Here is an 18,557-nt window from a genome sequence, read left to right as displayed (position 1 = left end):
GGCACATCACGGAGCTTCTACTAGCTCTCCATACTCCCCACCACCCCACCAGGTAGCAGGGCGAAAGCCTGGGGCTAAGCCTCCTGAGGCTGAGGGCAGGAGCTGCACCTACCTCCCCTTCTGGAGCTGAAGCACTTTGTCCCTTAGGGACTCATCCAGTTGGTCAAGGTAAGGGGTGATATCGACTGGCTCCTCCACAACTGTCTCCTTGATAGGGTGGAAGCGAAACTCTCTCTTCTTTCCTGAAGGGAATGATTCAGGAGAGCGGTCACTTCCCCAGACACCAGCAGCAGGGACAGCCCCACACGCCAGGTGTGCATGTGCCCTGGATGTGGACACACCCAGCCTTAGGAGTACACAAGGGCAGGGGCCACTCCTCCTTCCCTCCCTCCTGCTTCAGGGCCAAGGGCAGGGCTCTGCGCCCTGGGGTCCCATCCAGTAACCCTGCTAACGAGACTAACTCAGGGGCCAAGGCAACAGAGAGGCCGCAGAGAGGCTGCCCCTGCCACCTGGTCCTCTGAGGGGTGATGCCACCCGGAGCCCCTTCTCTGCTGTGCCCACCTCTGCTGCTGAGGTCCTCCTCATCGTCACTGAAGGCTGCCTCTGCATTGTCATAGCAAGCCTCATCCTTGTCTGACATGTGGTTGTCCATCTCCACGGAAACCGGCTCCTCAAGTTTGACTTGGGAGGAAAGAGACAAGGCATTTGATGGTCTCCTGTGACCTAACATGCCTAACTTGGGGGACAGGTGGATTACAGACCCTGGAAGGACAGACATTGTGTCCTCACAACCTTCCACGACTTGCAGGGCAATTCTGCCAGGAATAAGAATGGTATAGGAAATGCCTGCTGTGCTTAGCTTGCATCGACAAGTAGGTAAGACCAGGGACAGTCCCAAGTGCTCTTCACTTTATTTATTTATTTATTTTTTAAATTTTATTTATTTATTTGAGAGAGAGAATGAGATAGAGAGCATGAGAGGGGGGAGGGTCAGAGAGAGAGGCAGCCTCCCTGCCGAGCAGGGAGCCCGACGTGGGACTCGATCCCGGGACTCCAGGATCAAGACCTGAGCCGAAGGCAGTCGCTTAACCAACTGAGCCACCCAGGCGCCCGCTCTTCACTTTAAAACCAAGCTGGGAAGTTCTGCTTGGCTTAAGGCTTACCCCAAAACAAAAAAGGGTGTATGTGTATAACTGGGAGCAAGACTTGAGACCCAACATGACCACCTCTTATCAGGACTCAGGGCCCAGGGATGGGAAGAGAGAAGAGTCGCACGAAGTTACAGTGAGGCAAACACAAATACCCATGAAAGCCTTCCCTATGGAGGGTAGGCTACTGAGAGAAGACACAGGAGCTGAGGAGCAAGAGAGGTCCATAAAAGTCAGGTAAGATCAGATGGAGAGGGAGAACCAAGGAAGACAACTCAAAAACTCATTAAAGAGAAAGTGCAGAACAAAAACCTGGAATGGACAGTCACAGAGGTGAAGAATCGCCCCAGGGCGACATACATGGGGCTCCAGGCTGAGAGCCCTGGGTGTCTCCATCCCTCTTCTCAAACAGGTGATAGAATGGGAGGGCCCCATACCTTCCACCGGTGGGCTAGGCGAACTGCAGAACTCAGGAAACTTCTCCCTCAGCATTGCCCGAAGCTCCTTATCCAATTTAGGGTTGTCAAACAGGGGAGCCAAATGCCTGGGGGGGAGCATGAATGGAGGTCAACATCAGAGCGCCTCACTTCGGTTGGGAGAGACAGATCTACGCCCAACCAGTATAGCTGGGCCATACTCAGACCCCTGGAATGTGGTGACAAGACAGGAATTTCTGTAAGCGTCAAGAGGACATACTCTCAGCAGTCTGAGGCAGAGCTAGTACTTTCTATACCTGTCAAGAAAAGTCAGCAGTGGTAGGACAGTATCTGAACGTGCCTGACCTAGTGACACATAAGAAAACAGCCCCTCCCCGCTGCTTACAGACATGTAAAGTTCTTACGCCAAGACCCGTTTCTCCACAATGTGGTTGAGGGAGGAGAACACACCCTGTCGCACATGGCCCTCCAATGGTGGATAGAAGTTGGGAATGATCTGGAAGGGAAGAAAGGAAGCAAAGAATGAGCACACAACACAGAGTGTTCTGCTGAACTAGAGCTAAAAAGCTGCTTCAGTTTTGATCAGAAAACACAAGTATGGCTGCAGAAAGGTCTGGAATATTCCTCACCATTCCAGGTTGCTAAAATGGTTAATTCTTCCTAGACCTGGCTGCACCTCAGAGAGACCAGATTCTACCTTAAGTCATTATCCCTGAGGTCAAGAAAGACATGGAAAGATCCCACAGCACATGGCACATGGCAGGAATACGGAAGGGGAATATTCACTAACCTGGGGGGTAGGACCTACGACCACAGCTGCTCCCACGATGAAGGGCACTGGGAAGACCTACTTGCGGGCCTATAAGGTGAAGGGACACACACTTACACGGCACATGAAGTCCAGGAGTGTGGCAGTGATGGCTGGGTGTGGCTTCATGGAGTGGTGCATGACCAGGATGGCCGGTTCTGGGGAAGGTGGAATGAAAGGGCCCCCACATCAGACAGTCTGTGCCCAGCTCCATGAAACAAGGCATCAATACTTACGAATGGTTCGGGAGAAAGCTGTATCCCTACCCCTATTCCCACTGAGCAGACCCAAAAGCAGACAAGCCCTGAAACAGCTCCTAGCTCTCATCTCCCTTGTCCCCAGCATACAGCTTGGAGAGTAGGAGTGGTAGGAGAGGAAAAGCAGGGTGTGGCACAGCCCTGCGCCTAGGCCCTCCCCACCGGAAGCCCACGCATAAGCTCTAGGGCAAAAGGGGGGGAGTGAGCGCTTGGCTTCATAAAAGCAATCTTCCTTCTACATCAAGGGAGCACTGGTGAGGAACTATGGAACTGCTCCCGGATAAGTTGCCTCTCCCCGGGCTGCCCTGAGATTTATGACTACTGTCACCAAGGCTAGGCGGGGGCTTGGGAGTTGAGGGTGGTGTTGCCCGGTCTGGTCACATACCTATGTTCATAATGCTATCCTTGTCTGGGCTAAAGAACAGCCAGTCGTAAAACAGAGCCAGCTTGGCATTGGAGGCAGCGACATTTGACTGGAAGACAGAGGAGAAGGGAGGGCTGATTTCGTCAACCAGCTCCCTTCCCTTCAGAAGCGCAAGGCAGCCTCCAGAGCCCACACAACTGCCCATCTATGAAATAAATTCACTTCTAGTGAGACAGATGGAACCCCCCAGGGGTGAGGGGCACACAAGTCTGCATAAGAGTGCGAGTGGCCATGTTCTCACTGATCAAGGGGCCAGGGATTGACCTGGGTTCTCATACATCCAGAAGAACACATCCTTGATCCTAGAAAAGGAGCTGGGACCTCACTGACATGAACCCAGACCAGCCCCTAGGCTGCCTGGCTGGGCTCCCCAGGCACATTGCTGACTGAAAGACCCCCTAGGAACAGCCTGTTGTTGTGTCTGAATCAGCACATTCCAAGGACCCAGTTGGGGCGGGGAGGGTGTCAAAAGGCAACTAGAGGCCAGAGAGCAGGCAATTTGGAGTTTCCCACCCAAGGAACAGGGAGAAAAATGCTGGGAAAGACATGGCTGTGCCATGGAGTCCCTATGTTTGCATTAGTATCCAAAGCTGATGCCAAAAGGTTGCCAAGTGAGGGTCTAAGGAACACAAGCCCTGAATCTGAGGAAGGAACCATTCAGAGGAATGACCATACATAAAACTAAAAGGAAAGACGGGGAGGCGTGAGAAATCTGGGCTCGAGGATCGGCAGTAAAGGCAGAGATGGACCTGTTCAACCCCAAACTCAGATGGGGAATAATGAGTGTAGTCCACTTCGAGAGACACGGATGGAGGCTGGACGAAGGCGGAGACATTCAGCAGGAAGAAAGTGAAGGAAGGGCCTGTAGGGGTCAGGAGGCCCAGCGCGGCAGGAAGAAGCATGGAAATAGGGGGAACTCAAGGGAAGAGGACTCTTCACCACCCGAGAGCCTCCATCCCACAGCCCAGCCCCTCACCGTGCATGTTGTCAGGAGCCAGCCAATGATGGCCCATCGGGGCAAGATATCTGAACTCAGTACTTCGTTAGAAGGGTGGACAACCCCACAGATGTAGCGAATGAGGTCACAGCGGAGAGACTGACTGTCTGGGGTTGACAGGTACTGGCGCTGGAACCAATCCTGGTAACGCTTTTGTTGACCAAACCGCACCTGGAGGAAGGGGGCGTTGGAGAGAAACTCGGAAGGAAGGGTGTGGTCTCTGGGCAGAGGAAAATGACACTAGGCTTGACCCAGACTTCAGTCTCTTCCCTCCATTCATTCATTAACTCACTTTCTTCTTGACTTCTCCTCCGTTGGGAAGACTTCCTGATTTAAATAGTCCTTGACTGAAAAAAGTGCCGAGACTCTTTCTCACTCACCTCTTGTGCCAGGGATGCCTTCATTCCTGCCACCCACCTAATGTCCTGAACATTTACCCCAACTGTGACTGCAGCCCATTTTTGGCTCCTTTCTCCTGTTCTGGTCACAGAGGCTCTAGTCCTAAGCATCATCTTTTCTTATCTTCTAGAGCCCCTTGTGGCCAACAAGGAGTGTTCCTCGAGAACAAGAGTGGAGCCTGTTTGCCACTCGGCACTGACAGAGCTTTCTGATGTTCAGCAACCTACGGGGTCACTATCCCAGGTACACAGACTCTCCAAACCTTCTTGCAGCAACTCCTTCCCCGATCACACTCTAAAGTGGTACAATAGCAACACCAGGTAAGAGAGATGTGGTTTTCTCCCCTTCTATTTCCCCAAATTCAAACAAAACAGCGAGGAGAAGGAATAAAAAGAAAGAAACGGGCGCCCGGGTGACTCAGTCGGTTGAGCATCTGCCTTTGGCTCAGGTCATGATCCTGGAGCCCTGGGATCGAGCCCCGCATCAGGCTCCTGCTCAGTGGAGAGTCTGCTTCTCCCTTTCCCTCTGCCCCTCACTCTGCTCATGCTCTCTCTCACGAGTATGCTCTTTCTCAAATAAACAAATACAATATAAAAAAGAAAAGAAAAGAAAGATACAACTAGATCAACACTGTCCAGTAGAACTTTCTGCAACGATGGTGCCTACTGAGCACTTAAAACGTAGCTAATGCAACTGAGGTACTGAATTTTTAATTTCACCTAGCTTTAATTACTTTATTTATTAAAAAAAATTTTTTTAACATTTTATTTATTTATTTGACAGAGAGAGACAGAGAGAGGGAACACAAGTGGGGGAGTGGGAGAGGGAGAAGCAGGCTTCCCGCTGGGCAGGGATCCCGATGTGGGGCTCGATCCCAGGACCCTGGGATCATGACCTGAGCTGAAGGCAGATGCTTAAAAACTGAGCCACCTAGGCGCCCCTAAAAAAATTTTTTTTTTAAGATTTCATTGTCAGAGAGAAAGAGCGAGCGAGCATGAGCAGGGGGAGGGCCAGAGGGAGAAGCAGGCTCCCCACTGAGCCAGAGGCCCAATGTGGGACTTGATTCCAGGACCCTGGGATCATGACCTGAGCCGAAGGCAGACACTTAAGTGACTGAGCCACCCAGGCGTCCCTAAAAAAATTTTTTTTAAAAGATTTTATTTATGTATTTGTCAGAGGGGGAGTGGCAGGCAGAGGGACAAACAGATCCCCCTCTGAGCAGGGAACTAATGTGGGACTCGATCCCAAAACCCTGGGATCATGACATGAGCCAAAGGCAGATGCTTCACTGACTGAGCCACCCAGGCGTCCCCCCGCAAATTTTTTAAGATTTTGTTAAGTCATCTCTACATCCAACGTGGGGCTTAAACAAGAGTCACACGTTCCACCAACTGAGCCAGCCAGGTGCCCCTCGCTTTAACTACTTTAAGTTGTAAATCATGGTTAGTGGCTACCACATGGGATAGCACAGATCTGGACGGCTCTCCGGCATGACTCAAGAAAACAAAAGTGGACTAGGCCAGTAGCTTCCCAAGCCCAGACTGGCTGTAGAGGAGCCGTTGCCTGGAAACTCTCTGTTAACAACATAGATTCCTCAATCAGATTATCTGGGAGACTAGCATCTAGGAAGATGTATTTTTAACATGTTGCTCAAGCAATTCTGTCATAACTCAGCCATGTTTGGAAACCAAAAGGCCACAGCTCTCTGCCTGAGAACTCACGTGCAGGCCGAGGAACAGTGGGTTTCCCAGAATGAACACTCTACCCTTTTACAGCACATTTCACACTTGTAAATTACATAATTTATGTATAATTATTGGTTTAACGATGGTTTTAGACAGACTGGAAGCTTCACAAGAGCTCCAACTGGATGTACCTCTTTTACTAAACCCTGTATTCCCAGCTCATAGCACCCCGCCCAATGCCAGGTAGACTGGGTACCCACCTGACCACCACTCTGCCAGTCAGCACTCAGGGGTAAGGCATCTGCAGGCTGGAGGAAGAAGCCCAGCCAACCTGCAGCTTCTGTTCCTGCTGCAAAAGGTTAGCTTACCCGGGAGGTCATGAAGAGGAGCTTAGTCTCCATGTCTGGGGTTAGACGACATGCTAGGAATTTCCGGGATGTTCTTGACTGAAGAAGCTGCAGGATACCTGAACAAAGTGTGTAAGGGAAGAGAAAAGAGACAAGCCTGAGGACCAGAAGGAAAGAAGGCAGGTGGGGAACCTGGGCCAAGTTCTGATGGCCAGTGGTCTTGCTCTTGGGGAAATTCTAGGACAAGACCAAGAGAGGTCAAGCACAGATACAAGTGGGGTTCTAACCAGCAATGCCAAGTTCTGCTCCAACCAACCACCATCCCCAGGACCCAGATATATTACTGCTCTTCTGCTCCTGGCCATCCAGAGTCCCCTACTCACATTATTCCAGTTGGCAACCTGTGGGAAAGTTAGGGGAAAGCAGGGGAAACCCTAGCCTCTCTTCCTGCTCCTGATGGTCCCATCCCTGGGTCCTGGGACCAATGTTGTGGTATAAGCAGGGACTCTGGAGTCAGACAGACCTGGATCCAAATCCTGCCTCTGACACTCACTAGCTGTGTGGCCTTGGGCAAATTACTTAATCTCCTTGAACCTCATTTTCTTTATCTGTAAGTATGGAGAGTAAAATACCCATCTTGCAGGGTGGTCCTGAGGATTAAATGAGCTAACATACATGTGTCTAGCACTCAAAACAACTCAACACACGTTTAATGTAAGAGCAGCACAGCATAAAGGAGAACCGGGACTTTCCTCTCCTTCCTGACTCTCCAGGGCCTAGGCAATTGTTTCCGTGTGCATGCACACACACGATCTACATATACACACACACGTGCTGGAGGTGGGATGGGGACCCTGAGAAGGGGAAAGAGCTACCAAAAAGGCCTTGTCAGGGAGAGGCACACAGAGGCTCCCTCCGCTGAAGAGAATTTTGGCTAAGCTGGATCCTTGGAATTCAGAGGCAAGACTGCTCCCAGGGAAAAGCATTCACTTAAAAGGCTAATCCCAGTCCCTCTGCTGACTCAGTCTCACGAGCTGACCTCTGACTCCCCTGCTGGACCCAGTGAGGCTGGAAGCTGGTCATCAGCTCACCTCCCAAGCCAAAGAGCTGCAGGGAGAGGAGGAGGATGATCACAGTTCTGTCTCAGTTTTTCTTAGGAGCAATGGCAGCTGGAGTCTGCCAAGCAGGGGCTATCTGGGAACCACATGAATTATTCTATACCTTTGCCATTCCCACATTCAGCCGTACTTGGCAGAGCCTGCCTAGTCCCAAGCTTCCTATATCTGGCTGTCAAAGCCTTTCCTACCCTCCAGCCTCTACCCTCTGGATTCACACAGCACACGTACACTGACCTCCCAACTCCCAAGGGCAGGATGCCCTGGTCCTTACTTACCTGTGAACTGAGGACTTAAGGCCTGAGGGTTATGGATAATATCTTTCCAAAGCAGTTCAAATTCTGGTATCCTAGCAACATTCTGAAGTAGTCTTACAAGGTCCCGGCCAATCATTAAACATTCCATGAACTTGGTGAGGGGAGGAGGGACAGGAGAGAGAATAAAAACACAGACAGTTTACCTGCTGCAGGAAGGACCAAGGAGCAGCTTGTTCTAAGGAAGGAAGGAAAGAGGGCCCAAGGGACAAGAGGGTTTCTTCTGGAACCAAAGGGGAAGAGAGCTGGAAGCTGGAGACTGACCTCAGAAGGACAGGCTACTGGAAACTACCGAAGCCCCGTTGACTTCCGCCTGAATCTCTTCCCCTCCCCTCCCATAATGGTTGTGATCCAGATGGAGAGAGACCATTCTAAAAGGAAAGGACTGGCAAGCTGAGCCCGAGATAACTTTCCCCAACCCTCCCTAGTCCAATAGAACAATCTCTGATAATGGAAATGATCTCCACCTCTATGCTGTCCAAAAGGATAACCATTAGCCACACATGTGGCTAATGACACTTGAAATGTGGCTAAGTCAAGTAAGCAACTGAATTTTTAAATTTTATTTAATTTTAATTAACTTTGATCTAAATTGCCACATATGGGAAGTGGCTACCACGTAGAGATCCTAGCTCTGGGACCTCTCTCAGGAGACCTGACAGTGGACAAGTCACAATCCCACTTGACCACAGCCATCAACCAGATGGGCAGGTGGGGAGGATGATATAATAGTGGCAGCTTACGTCTGTGGTGTGCAACAGTGTCTACGAAGCTGACCAGGAGAATCCCTAGGAGGCCGGTCCAACAGACAGCATTTCTAGGAGCCAGGGCTATTCTGCATGGATTCCCCACCTCCCCCCTTCCTCTGTCTCAGAATGATGAAAAAACACCAGGTCTTGAACCACCTCTTTCTCTTTAAAATGACATCTCTTGGCCTAGGTCACCTCACAAAACTCACATAGGTGTCCCATCCTGGGTTTCACTTGCCCACACTGTTTTCATCCTTACCCGTTCCCGAAGCAGGGACATGCAAAAGTCCACCTCCTTCTGCCGCAGGGCCTGGAGCTGGGCAGTCCCGTGGTGGTCGACGATGAGGCGGAGGTATGTGTAAACAGCCATGGCAATGAGGATGCTGCTCTTCAGCACCCACTCCCTGCAGAAGTTGTGGGGGGGGGGGGGCACCTGACACCCGGGCTCTGTCCAGGCCTGTTCACTCTCCCAATTCATTCCCACACGTGGCTCTGGGGCCTCAGCAATGGCTGGTGATTAGCACTGGGAGGAGGTTTTTTGATTCCTTGACTGCTTGCTCATTACCCATCCTGGACTATCAATTGTCTAAGGTAGTGACAATTTCTTACTGCTCCACCAGGTGCCCAATAAAGATAAGCACTGAATGAAAGCAATCTCTCTTTTCCACATAACTACTTAGCTTCCGATAAAGTAACCATTCGTTGATTCACTATTCAAACATTTACTGAGTGCCTATCATGTGCCAAGCACCATGTGAGGTACTAGGTACAGAGAATACACCATAGCTTCTCTACAGCTCAGAGAATAGGAGAAAGAGGTTCTAGAGGCAACCCTAAGTCAGCAGTTCTTACGGTGTGGAACGAGGACTGTCAGGGGTTAAGACCCTTTGGAGACCCTTTGAAGACCCTTTAGGACACACTGTGTCAGCCCTTCCATCATGCCTATCATTAGTGGCCCACTATGCTATATGCCTTTCCCTGGTTCTCTCCCTGGCCACTGCCCCCACTCCCAGACAATGAGGTACCTGCCCTAAATCACAATCTAAAAAGAATATGATTTTGGATGGAAAAGCCTATTTTCCCAGGAGTTTTAGAACTTCCATGGGGGGAAAGGGGGTAATGAAAGAACTATGTGTTCCCTGCTGCTTCACAAAGAGTAGAAGGGGGGACGCTTGGGTGGCTCAGTAGGTTGGGCGTCTGCCTTCAGCTCCCGTCATGATGCTGGAGTTCCTGGATTGAGACCCACGTTGGGCTCCCTGCTCAGCGGGCAGTCTGTTTCTCCCTCTCTCTCTGCCCCTCACCCCGCTCATGCTCTCTCATGTGTGTGTGCGCTCCCTCTCTCTCTCAAATAAATAAAATCTTAAAAAAAAATAAAACCATTAGGGGCACCTGGGTGGCTCAGTTGTTAAGAGTCTGCCTTCAGCTCAGGTCATGATCCCAGGGTTCTGGGATCGAGCCCCGTGTCGGGCTCCCTGCTAAGCAGGGAGTCTGCTTCTCCCTCTGCTCTTGTGCCCGCTATCTCAAATAAATAAATAAAATCTTTTAAAAAAATAAAAATAATGCTAAAAAGACCGTGAAGAGATGACAAAAACTCTCCAATGTTGCTTCAACGTGCCAAAACGGGGAGCTATGTCCCCCAAGCAAGTAGTTGTAAGGGCTCTGGCACACCTGCTGGAAAGCAAGGAACCACAGGAATAAGCCGAGGAGTTTAATTAATCCAACCAGGCAACATCCTGATTCCGGAAAAGTGCTCAAGCCACCTAATTAAAAGACTCTGGTCTTTTCCTTTCACAGAATGAACACAGTAGCCAAGGACAATGGGGAGGCCCTCCCCCATCTGCTCCCTGTTAATTCTGAGGCCTCAAAAACTCTTGGGAGGGAGGGAGGGAAGGAGGGAGGAGAAGCTGTAGAAGACAGTCTTAATCATCTAGGGACTAACTTGAACCAAAGGATGTGAGGTTTTGGAGGGTAGGAGAAAAGGTAGGGCAGTTATCTGACACATGTATGTGGGGACTGCTCTAACTGCCCAAATGAGGAAAATTCAGCTTTACAGCACAGGAACAGGGGTATTTGGCACCAGAAACAAAATGAGAAAAATCAGTTTTCAGGAAGATTGTGAGCAGAGGTGATGAATTATCTGAATCCTGGGATGGGATAATGAAGAGAAAGAGAAAGTGAAACCATCCACCCAGGACACCAGAAAGGCAGCGACCCAGCAAGACGCTGCTGGGATCTCCGGGCTCTGTCGGTGGCGGTGGGTGGCACCAGGAAGAAGTGCGCCAGCCCCAGTTGCAAGCCGTGCCCAGCGCACTAGGTGGCGCTGCAAGGCACCTGACCCAGCCGTCAGCTTGGGCAGGGCCCAGAACAAGTGTGAGGATGGGAGGAGGTCTGTCCTTCTGAACCACAGGAAATATGGGCACTATTAGCCCCTCCAATCATCTGACTACTGTGTTGGCCTCGCACAGAAACAGACTCCGAAGTCAAGCAACAGAAAAGCAAGGCCACTGGACCAAGAGAAGGCCTCACCCCAAACAAGGGCACATACGGTACAACCCTCATAAAATTTCTGGTCCTTCACTTCGATGGGAAAGGGAAGGAATTAGCCAGAAGCCCAATGCGCCCCCTTATGCCTTCTACCACTGCAGCCCCCCAACCCTGTGTGCAAACCTCCGCCTCCCACTGCACCCCCTGCCACTTCAGGAGAGCGCGGTTTGGGTGGACAGCCTCGGAAGGGAGAAAAGGGGTACCTGCCAGGCAGGGGCGGGGCAGTTGGCTGGCCCCACTCTGCTGAGCTCATTCTCCCCCATCTCCCCCCAAAGATAAACATTCCAAGGAGGTCTGGATCAAAAATAAACCCTTATCAGATGAAGCCAGTTTTTCCTGGGCTCTGAAATATTTTAGCAAAGACCTTCTTTCCCACCCCTTCATCCCTTTGGGCCGGACAGTGGCTTGAATTCCTTCACTTGCCTCTCCCTCCCCCACCTCACCCGGTCTAAGCCCAGGTGTTCTCAGGCCACCTATCAGTGCTCACACCCCAACACCCACACCTGCTCCTGTCACGGCAGACTCTACCTCTGCTCCGTCAAGATATCCAGGACACTCTCTGCCAACCAGATATTTTTTGCAGTAACATCTCCACCTAATTTCAAAGGGGGGAGAAAACAGAATGAGAATGGCTCTGATCATCGACTCAGCTAATCCAAAACATTTCTTCACCCATCCTGTTTCTCCATCCCTGTTCTCCTGTCATGGAGGTTCTGAGTGTTGGAAAAACTGCCTTCTGTTTAGTCAGGCTTTAAAGTTTCCCCTTTGTGTCCTCAAAGAAAGGAAGGTAAGTTCTAGATATCTCCAGAAACCAGAGCTGCTACTCTTCCATAGACTGGGGGTTGCAGTAGGAATACTCAGACCCTTGAAAGGGAATGTCTGAGAGAGACATGAAGAACCCCTGGTTGGAAGAAAGGGTGACATCTCAAATAGGGCCTGAGGTGCAGGTGACCAGTCAGTGGCACTCCACTGGGGACTCCCAAATCCCAAGTCAGGCTCATGACAGGCCCACGGCTTCTTGCTTCCAGGTATCATGGTCTTCCGTGCTTGCTACGGAACTTCCTGGGGCAAAAGTAACATGTGGCAATGCCAGACCGAAGTCTGAGGATGAGAAGAGGAGACTGAGGACCGAACTGGGAAGGAAATGCCAGGAGGCAAAAGAGCCAGCACAACACTGTGCTGGCTCTAGTCCTCATTTACAAAGTCGGTGTTCACACAGTCAGATATCACACAGAGTAAGTTCATGCACATCAAAACAGGAGCACCAGTGTTACAGAAATTCCTAAAGAGGAAGCAAAGAACCAATGGGAATGGTGAGATAGAGAAGCAGAGTCAGTTTTAAACAAACACACGTGATCTTGAGTAAAAGAGGTAGCACAGGCAGGCCTCTTGGATATTTAGTGGCTCAGAAAGATGTCACTGATGCGAAGGAGAGAACAAAACCTAAATGTCAGGGTCTCTTCTGTGACACAGTTCCTCCCTCAAACTGGTTCCCATCAGATGTCATAAATATTTGGAAGCAAGCGTTCAGAACACAGGGGTGGAGCCCAGGAAGATATCTGGGTTTCTGAAAGCATAATGTGATGGGAACAAATTATCTGCCCTCACGTCTCTTCCCATTCCTTCCAGATCCTTCCTGATCCAACATGCCATGAAACCCCAGAGTGAGGACTGGCTAAAACAGGCCAACTATTCTACGTCAGGCCCTGAGTTTGGCAGGAAGGACAACAAGGCAGATGTATTGCTTCAAAAGACCCCATGTGACTTTTCCATTTCTTTCTGCCAGAAGAGGCCTGTCTCAGAAGGAAAGAGTCGAGGCAACCCAGGAACTGAGACCCACCCCCCCCAGGCACTTAATCCTTCTCCATTGCCCGCATCTAGCCTTTGGGCTCCTCTCCTTTCTTCCTTGTGCTCCTGCCCTCAAACTCACCAGCAATCTGCTTCATGAATGTCATGCAAACACCGTCGGCTCCCAGAACCCCACTCTTCACTAGTTCCCGTACCAACCACACCAACTGAAAGAGAGAGGAAAAGGCGGATGAAGAGAAGGGCCTCTAAATTTGAGGAAGGCGTGAATCCAACCACATTATAGTTTAGGTGTACAAAGGAAAAGGTGTGTTACCCCCAATTTCTCCTTCCCTTCCCTTTAGGAGAGAGAGTCCATTGCCTAGTATGTCTCTGAGCTGGATCTCTCTTTTCCTGGCCTTACCTGAGTACGGCAGGTATCCTGCAACTTCAGGTACTTCTCCATGAGTATCTGGTTGATCTTATTCAGGACAATATTCATGCCGTCACGACTCACCAGAGCCAAGTCCCGGTAACACTGTGAGAAGCAAGGTTTGTGAGCAACCAGCAGACTGAGGACAGGCTCCCCCCTTCCCCTTAAATTCTACCCATGGGATTCAAATGGCAATGAAAGACCTTCCACAGGGCTCCTCCTCCCCAAACCCAACCCTGGCCCTGTCACACAGGGTGGGGAGAAGGAATGGAGCTACTCTCTAAGAAGGCAGAAAAGCCTGCTAAGAAAGTCTCCTTGTTCCCCTACCTCCCTTCTTAAAAACTGCCCCACTGTTTCATGCCACAAGCTGAGCAAAACCAGGTGGAGGCCATCTGCTTTTCATCTGCCAGCGAAAGGTCACTGCAGAATGGGTCTGGCTGAACAGACTAGAAAGGACCCCAAAGAGGTTTTTAGACCTGTATTGACTCAGCCAGATGAAGCAAAGGGCTAGGAACATTAGGGAAGGGGATTGAGGACCAGGGCCCCAGAAAGAAGGGGCAGGACAAAACTGAACTTCCTTAACTAAACATTGTTCTTCTTTTCTCTAGGCTGCCCTTTGCTTCTGCCAAACACTGAAAAAGGAGGGGTCCTTAAGCATACCCAACCCTGGGAGAGGTGAGGGAAGGCATGCCAATCTTCTCTGAGTGCTCTTGTCCCCTTCCCCGGAGAGTGTTCTCATCCTGGCTCTCTAGAGACTAGACTCCTGGAGGAATGCCTTAGGAGGCCTCACTGGCCTGCTGAGCTCCATGCTGTCAGGATCTCAGCACAAAGGGTAAAAATTATGTGGGTATCAGCCCACCACCTTGGAAAGTCAGTGGTATCAACCATGGCGACACTTATGCTAAGCTAACATGCACTGGGGTTGTGCACCTACTATTATATATATGGTGGCATTTGAATCCCACAACCACCCTCTGAAATAGGTACCAGTAGTTATTATCTTTATTCCTACAGATGAAGAAACAGGTATAACAGGGCAAAGTAACTCGCCCCAGGTCACTGAAGAGACAGAGGAATAACCAGAATCCAAGGCCAGGCAGTCCTGTTCTAGATTCCATACTCTTTTTTTTTTTTTTTTAAAGATTTTATTTATTTGACAGAGAGAGCCACAGCGAGAGAGGGAACACAAGCAGGGGGAGTGGGAGAGGGAGAAGCAGGCTCCCTGCTGAGCAAGGAGCCCGCTGTGGGGCTTGATCCCAGGACCCCGAGATCATGACCTAAGCCGAAGGCAGACGCTTAACGACCGAGCCACCCAGGCGCCCCAGATTCCATGCTCTTAACACCTCTTTACCAGCACTAGAAATAGCTACAAGGAGAAGAGGCTGCTGGGGAGGGAGGTGGGGATTGAAGGTGGCTTTGAGATGACCATATTCCTGAGCGCTTTCATCCTAAGTGTTCGGAAGAGAAGTGCTCCTCCTCTCTGGCCTCGGTGTAAGGAGGAACTCCTGAGAGGTTAACTGTTGTTACATCCTCTTGCCTCTACTGCCCTAAGTCAAATGATGGATCTGATAAAAACACCAACACTTAGAGATCCCTCACAGGCCATAAACTCTTCATACCCAAAGGAGGATTTGATTATCCTCTGACTCCATTTGAGATCAAAGAGTACAAGCAAGGGAATAAGGAATGTATAAAGGTACCCAGTGAACTACTGCCAACAAGCTGGTCAGTAAATGGTGGGTCAGCCCTGGAGCCTCCCCTGGAGGTATGACTTACAGGATGGGCAGAGAGCAGGAGGGAGGCAGAGACAGAAGGAAAATCTATGTCAGGACAAAGACAGAGACCAGACTCACCGGAGAGGAGCCCTGTCTGTTCAACCAAAAGCAGAAATGCAGAAATAGACCCAGGACAGGGAAGGAGGACAAGTCTCCCAGGAGACACAGGGAACAGATGAAGAAAGCAGAGACCGTCTGCCTAATTCCACGCACCATGTGGGACTTATCAACCACACTGCTGCTAACATGTGCAGTTGAGCACCAGGGCACCCCATCCTGATGCTGCCAGTTGCCTCACCAACCTCTGTGCCAGTTTTCTGATGGGCTTGAAAAAGAAGCAGATGGGGAAAAACAAAAAACAAAAACTCAGTGGGGAACACAGAAGAGAAGCACAGAGTCTCAAAAGAAAGGATAGGTGGCCGGATGGCAGGGAGGTAGCGCTTCTGCCCCAACTGCTGGGCCTACACAGCCTCTAACCCACCTTCGTGAGCAACAACTGCCAAGACCTGAGGCCTTGACTCTTGAAAAGGAACCTTCTCACTGATGCTAGACCTTTTCCTGTCACCTCTATCTACTAACTGCTAGAGCCTCCCTACTTACCTCCTACAGCTCCACAGGCCCCGAAACTGGCCTGCTCCCAGTTATTCAGCTCAGACATCAAATAAGAAATAAACTCAAAAACTATAAACATAAGAGCTGCCCAGACAGCAGATGAACGTTAAGAAGGTACAACTAGGACAAAACCCACCCCACATATATTCCACTCTCCACCAAAACCCAGCCTGCTTTATCCTTCCCTGAATGCTCTCGTTCAACCTGCCCTTGCTGCACCACGAAGTCCCAGAGAGCTGGCCCTGACGTCTGAACCTGCCTGCAGTCCAGACTGAGGCTCTTTAGCTCCTGCTTCCCCAGAGCAGGTTTGTAATGTGCTCAAGATTGTTTCCACTACCACCCTCTCCACCACCCCTGCTCCCATCTCCCGGCCTAAGATCTAGGAACCAGACCTCCATTCCATCCTGAGGTTTCTGGTCCAGAGACAGAGTCAACCCCAAACAAACCCTTAGAAAACACTCCCCTTGTTTTAAGCTGAAGCCTAAAACAATGCATCAGAATCAGTCCTCACCAGTAACTCCTACCTGAAACTTCTGCAGCACAGAAGCATTTCACAAGATAATCACCCTTTTAGGGAAAAGGATCAAAGCACCTCAGAGACATGTCACTAATTCTTCCCATACTCTGACCTGGCTCAAAGTCTCTCAATGAGTTACCACCTGCCAGCTCCTCAGTTGCTTAAACCTCAGTTGTCTTCCGAACCCCCAACTCCACTGCTTTGTCTGAAGAGCCCTGACGGGGGCCTGTCAGTCTCATATACTCCAGGGAGGGGATTTACTTGGAAACAGCTAGCCTGTGAACACAATCCTGGTGCAGCTGTCAACCAGCTATGAGGTCCAAGGCAAGGAAGGGCCTGGGCCACCATCATGGGGCTGTCCCAGGGCAAGAAGACAAAGTGCTCTAGTACCTTGTCATGTCTGGCTGGCCAAATTCATGACTTAATAAGCATTTATAATGCAGAGCGCTATGGCCTTTCACTGCCAGGCTAGACAAAGACCTAGAAATACCACACATACCCTGCCCCTTCACGAAGTTTACTGATTTACCCTAGCTGACGCAGATCCCACCTGAAACAAATAAAACCAGCAGACTGGACAAATTTGCACTGAAGTGACTACACGAGATTTTAACTTCATTTATAAAAACCTACACAAGAGAAAACGAAACCTTCATCCCAACCCGTCCACCCCTGTCTTCGCCAACAATTTCTCTTAAATGGAGTGGCCAGACTGGGTCATATTACTGTTTAACACCACCAAATTGGAGACATTCATTTGTCTTCAAGGATCTCGGTGATAGATCCATATGAAAATGAAATGTCAAGTTAATGCAACAAGGTCCCAGCCCAGAAATGGCCTGGGACACCAAGGACCTGTGAATACCTGCTGTTCCACCACCTACCCTCATCCTGGACACTACTCCAGTTGGCATCAGAGGAATACAAACACATCAGGTTGCCATGCCCATAGATCCTTCCCCTGAGGTTAATTCAAACAGCTATGCCAGGCGGGCATGGGCATCTTGTCCTTGTCCCTGGGGATGATTTTCTTTGGTTCTCCCTGAACAAATGATAGTATCTCTGACCTCCAGTTATCTTATAGGTAAAGTGGGAGCAGTTTGGAAAGAGGGGACAAAGCCACCAACCTTTTGAGAGGATTAAATGAGATCTCGTCTGGATAGAGCCCGACACAGTGCTGGGCACCAAGCATGTGTGTTTCCTGCCATCCTTGTCCAAGGAGGGCCAGTAAGAACACTGAATTCCCCCACTCCAAGTTCTGCCATCCTTGTTCAAGGAGGGCCAGTAAGAACACTGAATTTCCCCACTCCCAAGTTCTGCCATCCTTGTTCAAGGAAGGCCAGTAAGAACACTGAATTTCCCCACTCCAAGTTCTGCCATCCTTGTCCAAGGAGGGCCAGTAAGAACACTGAATTTCCCCACTCCAAGTTCTGCCATCCTTGTCCAAGGAGGGCCAGTAAGAACACTGAATTTCCCCACTCCAAGTTCTGCCATCCTTGTCCAAGGAAGGCCAGTAAGAACACTGAATTCCCCCACTCCAAGTTCTGCCATCCTTGTCCAAGGAAGGCCAGTAAGAACACTGAATTCCCCCACTCCAAGTTCTGCCATCCTTGTCCAAGGAAGGCCAGTAAGAACACTGAATTCCCCCACTCCAAGTTCTGCCATCCTTGTCCAAGGAAGGCCAGTAAGAACACTGAATTTCCCCACTCCAAGTTCTGCCATCCTTGTCCAAGGAAGGCCAGTAAGAACACTGAATTTCCCCACTCCAAGTTCTGCCATCCTTGTCCAAGGAAGGCCAGTAAGAACACGGAATTTCCGGGCGCCTGGGTGGCTCAGTTGGTTAAGCGACTGCCTTCAGCTCGGGTCATGATCCCAGGGTCCTGGGATCGAGTCCCGCATCGGGCTCCCTGCTCAGCGGGAAGCCTGCTTCTCCCTCTCCCACTCCCCCTGCTTGTGTTCCCTCTCTCACTGTGTCTCTCTGTCAAATAAATAAATAAAATCTTAAAAAAAAAAAAAAAAAAAAGAACACGGAATTTCCAAGTTCCTCTCTGTTAGTGTCACATAGTTAATGCCAGATACCAGACATACACTTCTAAACCACTGCCCCAAGACTGCAAGGACACAGAACTGCTGGAAAAGGGAAATCTGGAGAGGTAAAAGACAGAACTTTACTGCTTTATTACGTAAAGAATGGAATCCAAAGAGATCATC

General features: G+C 50.1%; 1 protein-coding gene across 2 annotated transcripts in view; it reads right to left on the bottom strand.

The window, feature by feature from the left end:
* INTS3 (integrator complex subunit 3) overlaps positions 1-18,557 on the bottom strand; it is a 42,623-nt gene that overhangs the window by 10,217 nt on the left and 13,849 nt on the right. For both annotated transcript variants that reach the window (XM_045876422.3, XM_064593580.1), the window contains exons 5-17: positions 13,434-13,547; positions 13,155-13,239; positions 11,753-11,819; positions 8,940-9,084; positions 7,896-8,025; positions 6,524-6,621; positions 4,051-4,242; positions 3,036-3,123; positions 2,472-2,551; positions 1,990-2,081; positions 1,586-1,692; positions 562-681; positions 113-242 (exon numbers count right to left, since the gene is read on the bottom strand). In XM_045876422.3, the coding sequence (XP_045732378.1) occupies positions 113-242; positions 562-681; positions 1,586-1,692; positions 1,990-2,081; positions 2,472-2,551; positions 3,036-3,123; positions 4,051-4,242; positions 6,524-6,621; positions 7,896-8,025; positions 8,940-9,084; positions 11,753-11,819; positions 13,155-13,239; positions 13,434-13,547 (1,448 nt within the window). The remainder of the gene's footprint in view (positions 1-112; positions 243-561; positions 682-1,585; positions 1,693-1,989; positions 2,082-2,471; positions 2,552-3,035; positions 3,124-4,050; positions 4,243-6,523; positions 6,622-7,895; positions 8,026-8,939; positions 9,085-11,752; positions 11,820-13,154; positions 13,240-13,433; positions 13,548-18,557) is intronic.

Source organism: Mirounga angustirostris, unplaced genomic scaffold (genome assembly GCF_029215605.1).
Source record: "Mirounga angustirostris isolate CCGP_5_RB_7025 unplaced genomic scaffold, mMirAng1.0.hap1 SCAF_6, whole genome shotgun sequence".
Classification (NCBI taxonomy): Eukaryota; Metazoa; Chordata; class Mammalia; order Carnivora; family Phocidae; genus Mirounga; species Mirounga angustirostris.
This window is presented reverse-complemented; position numbering and strand designations above follow the sequence as displayed.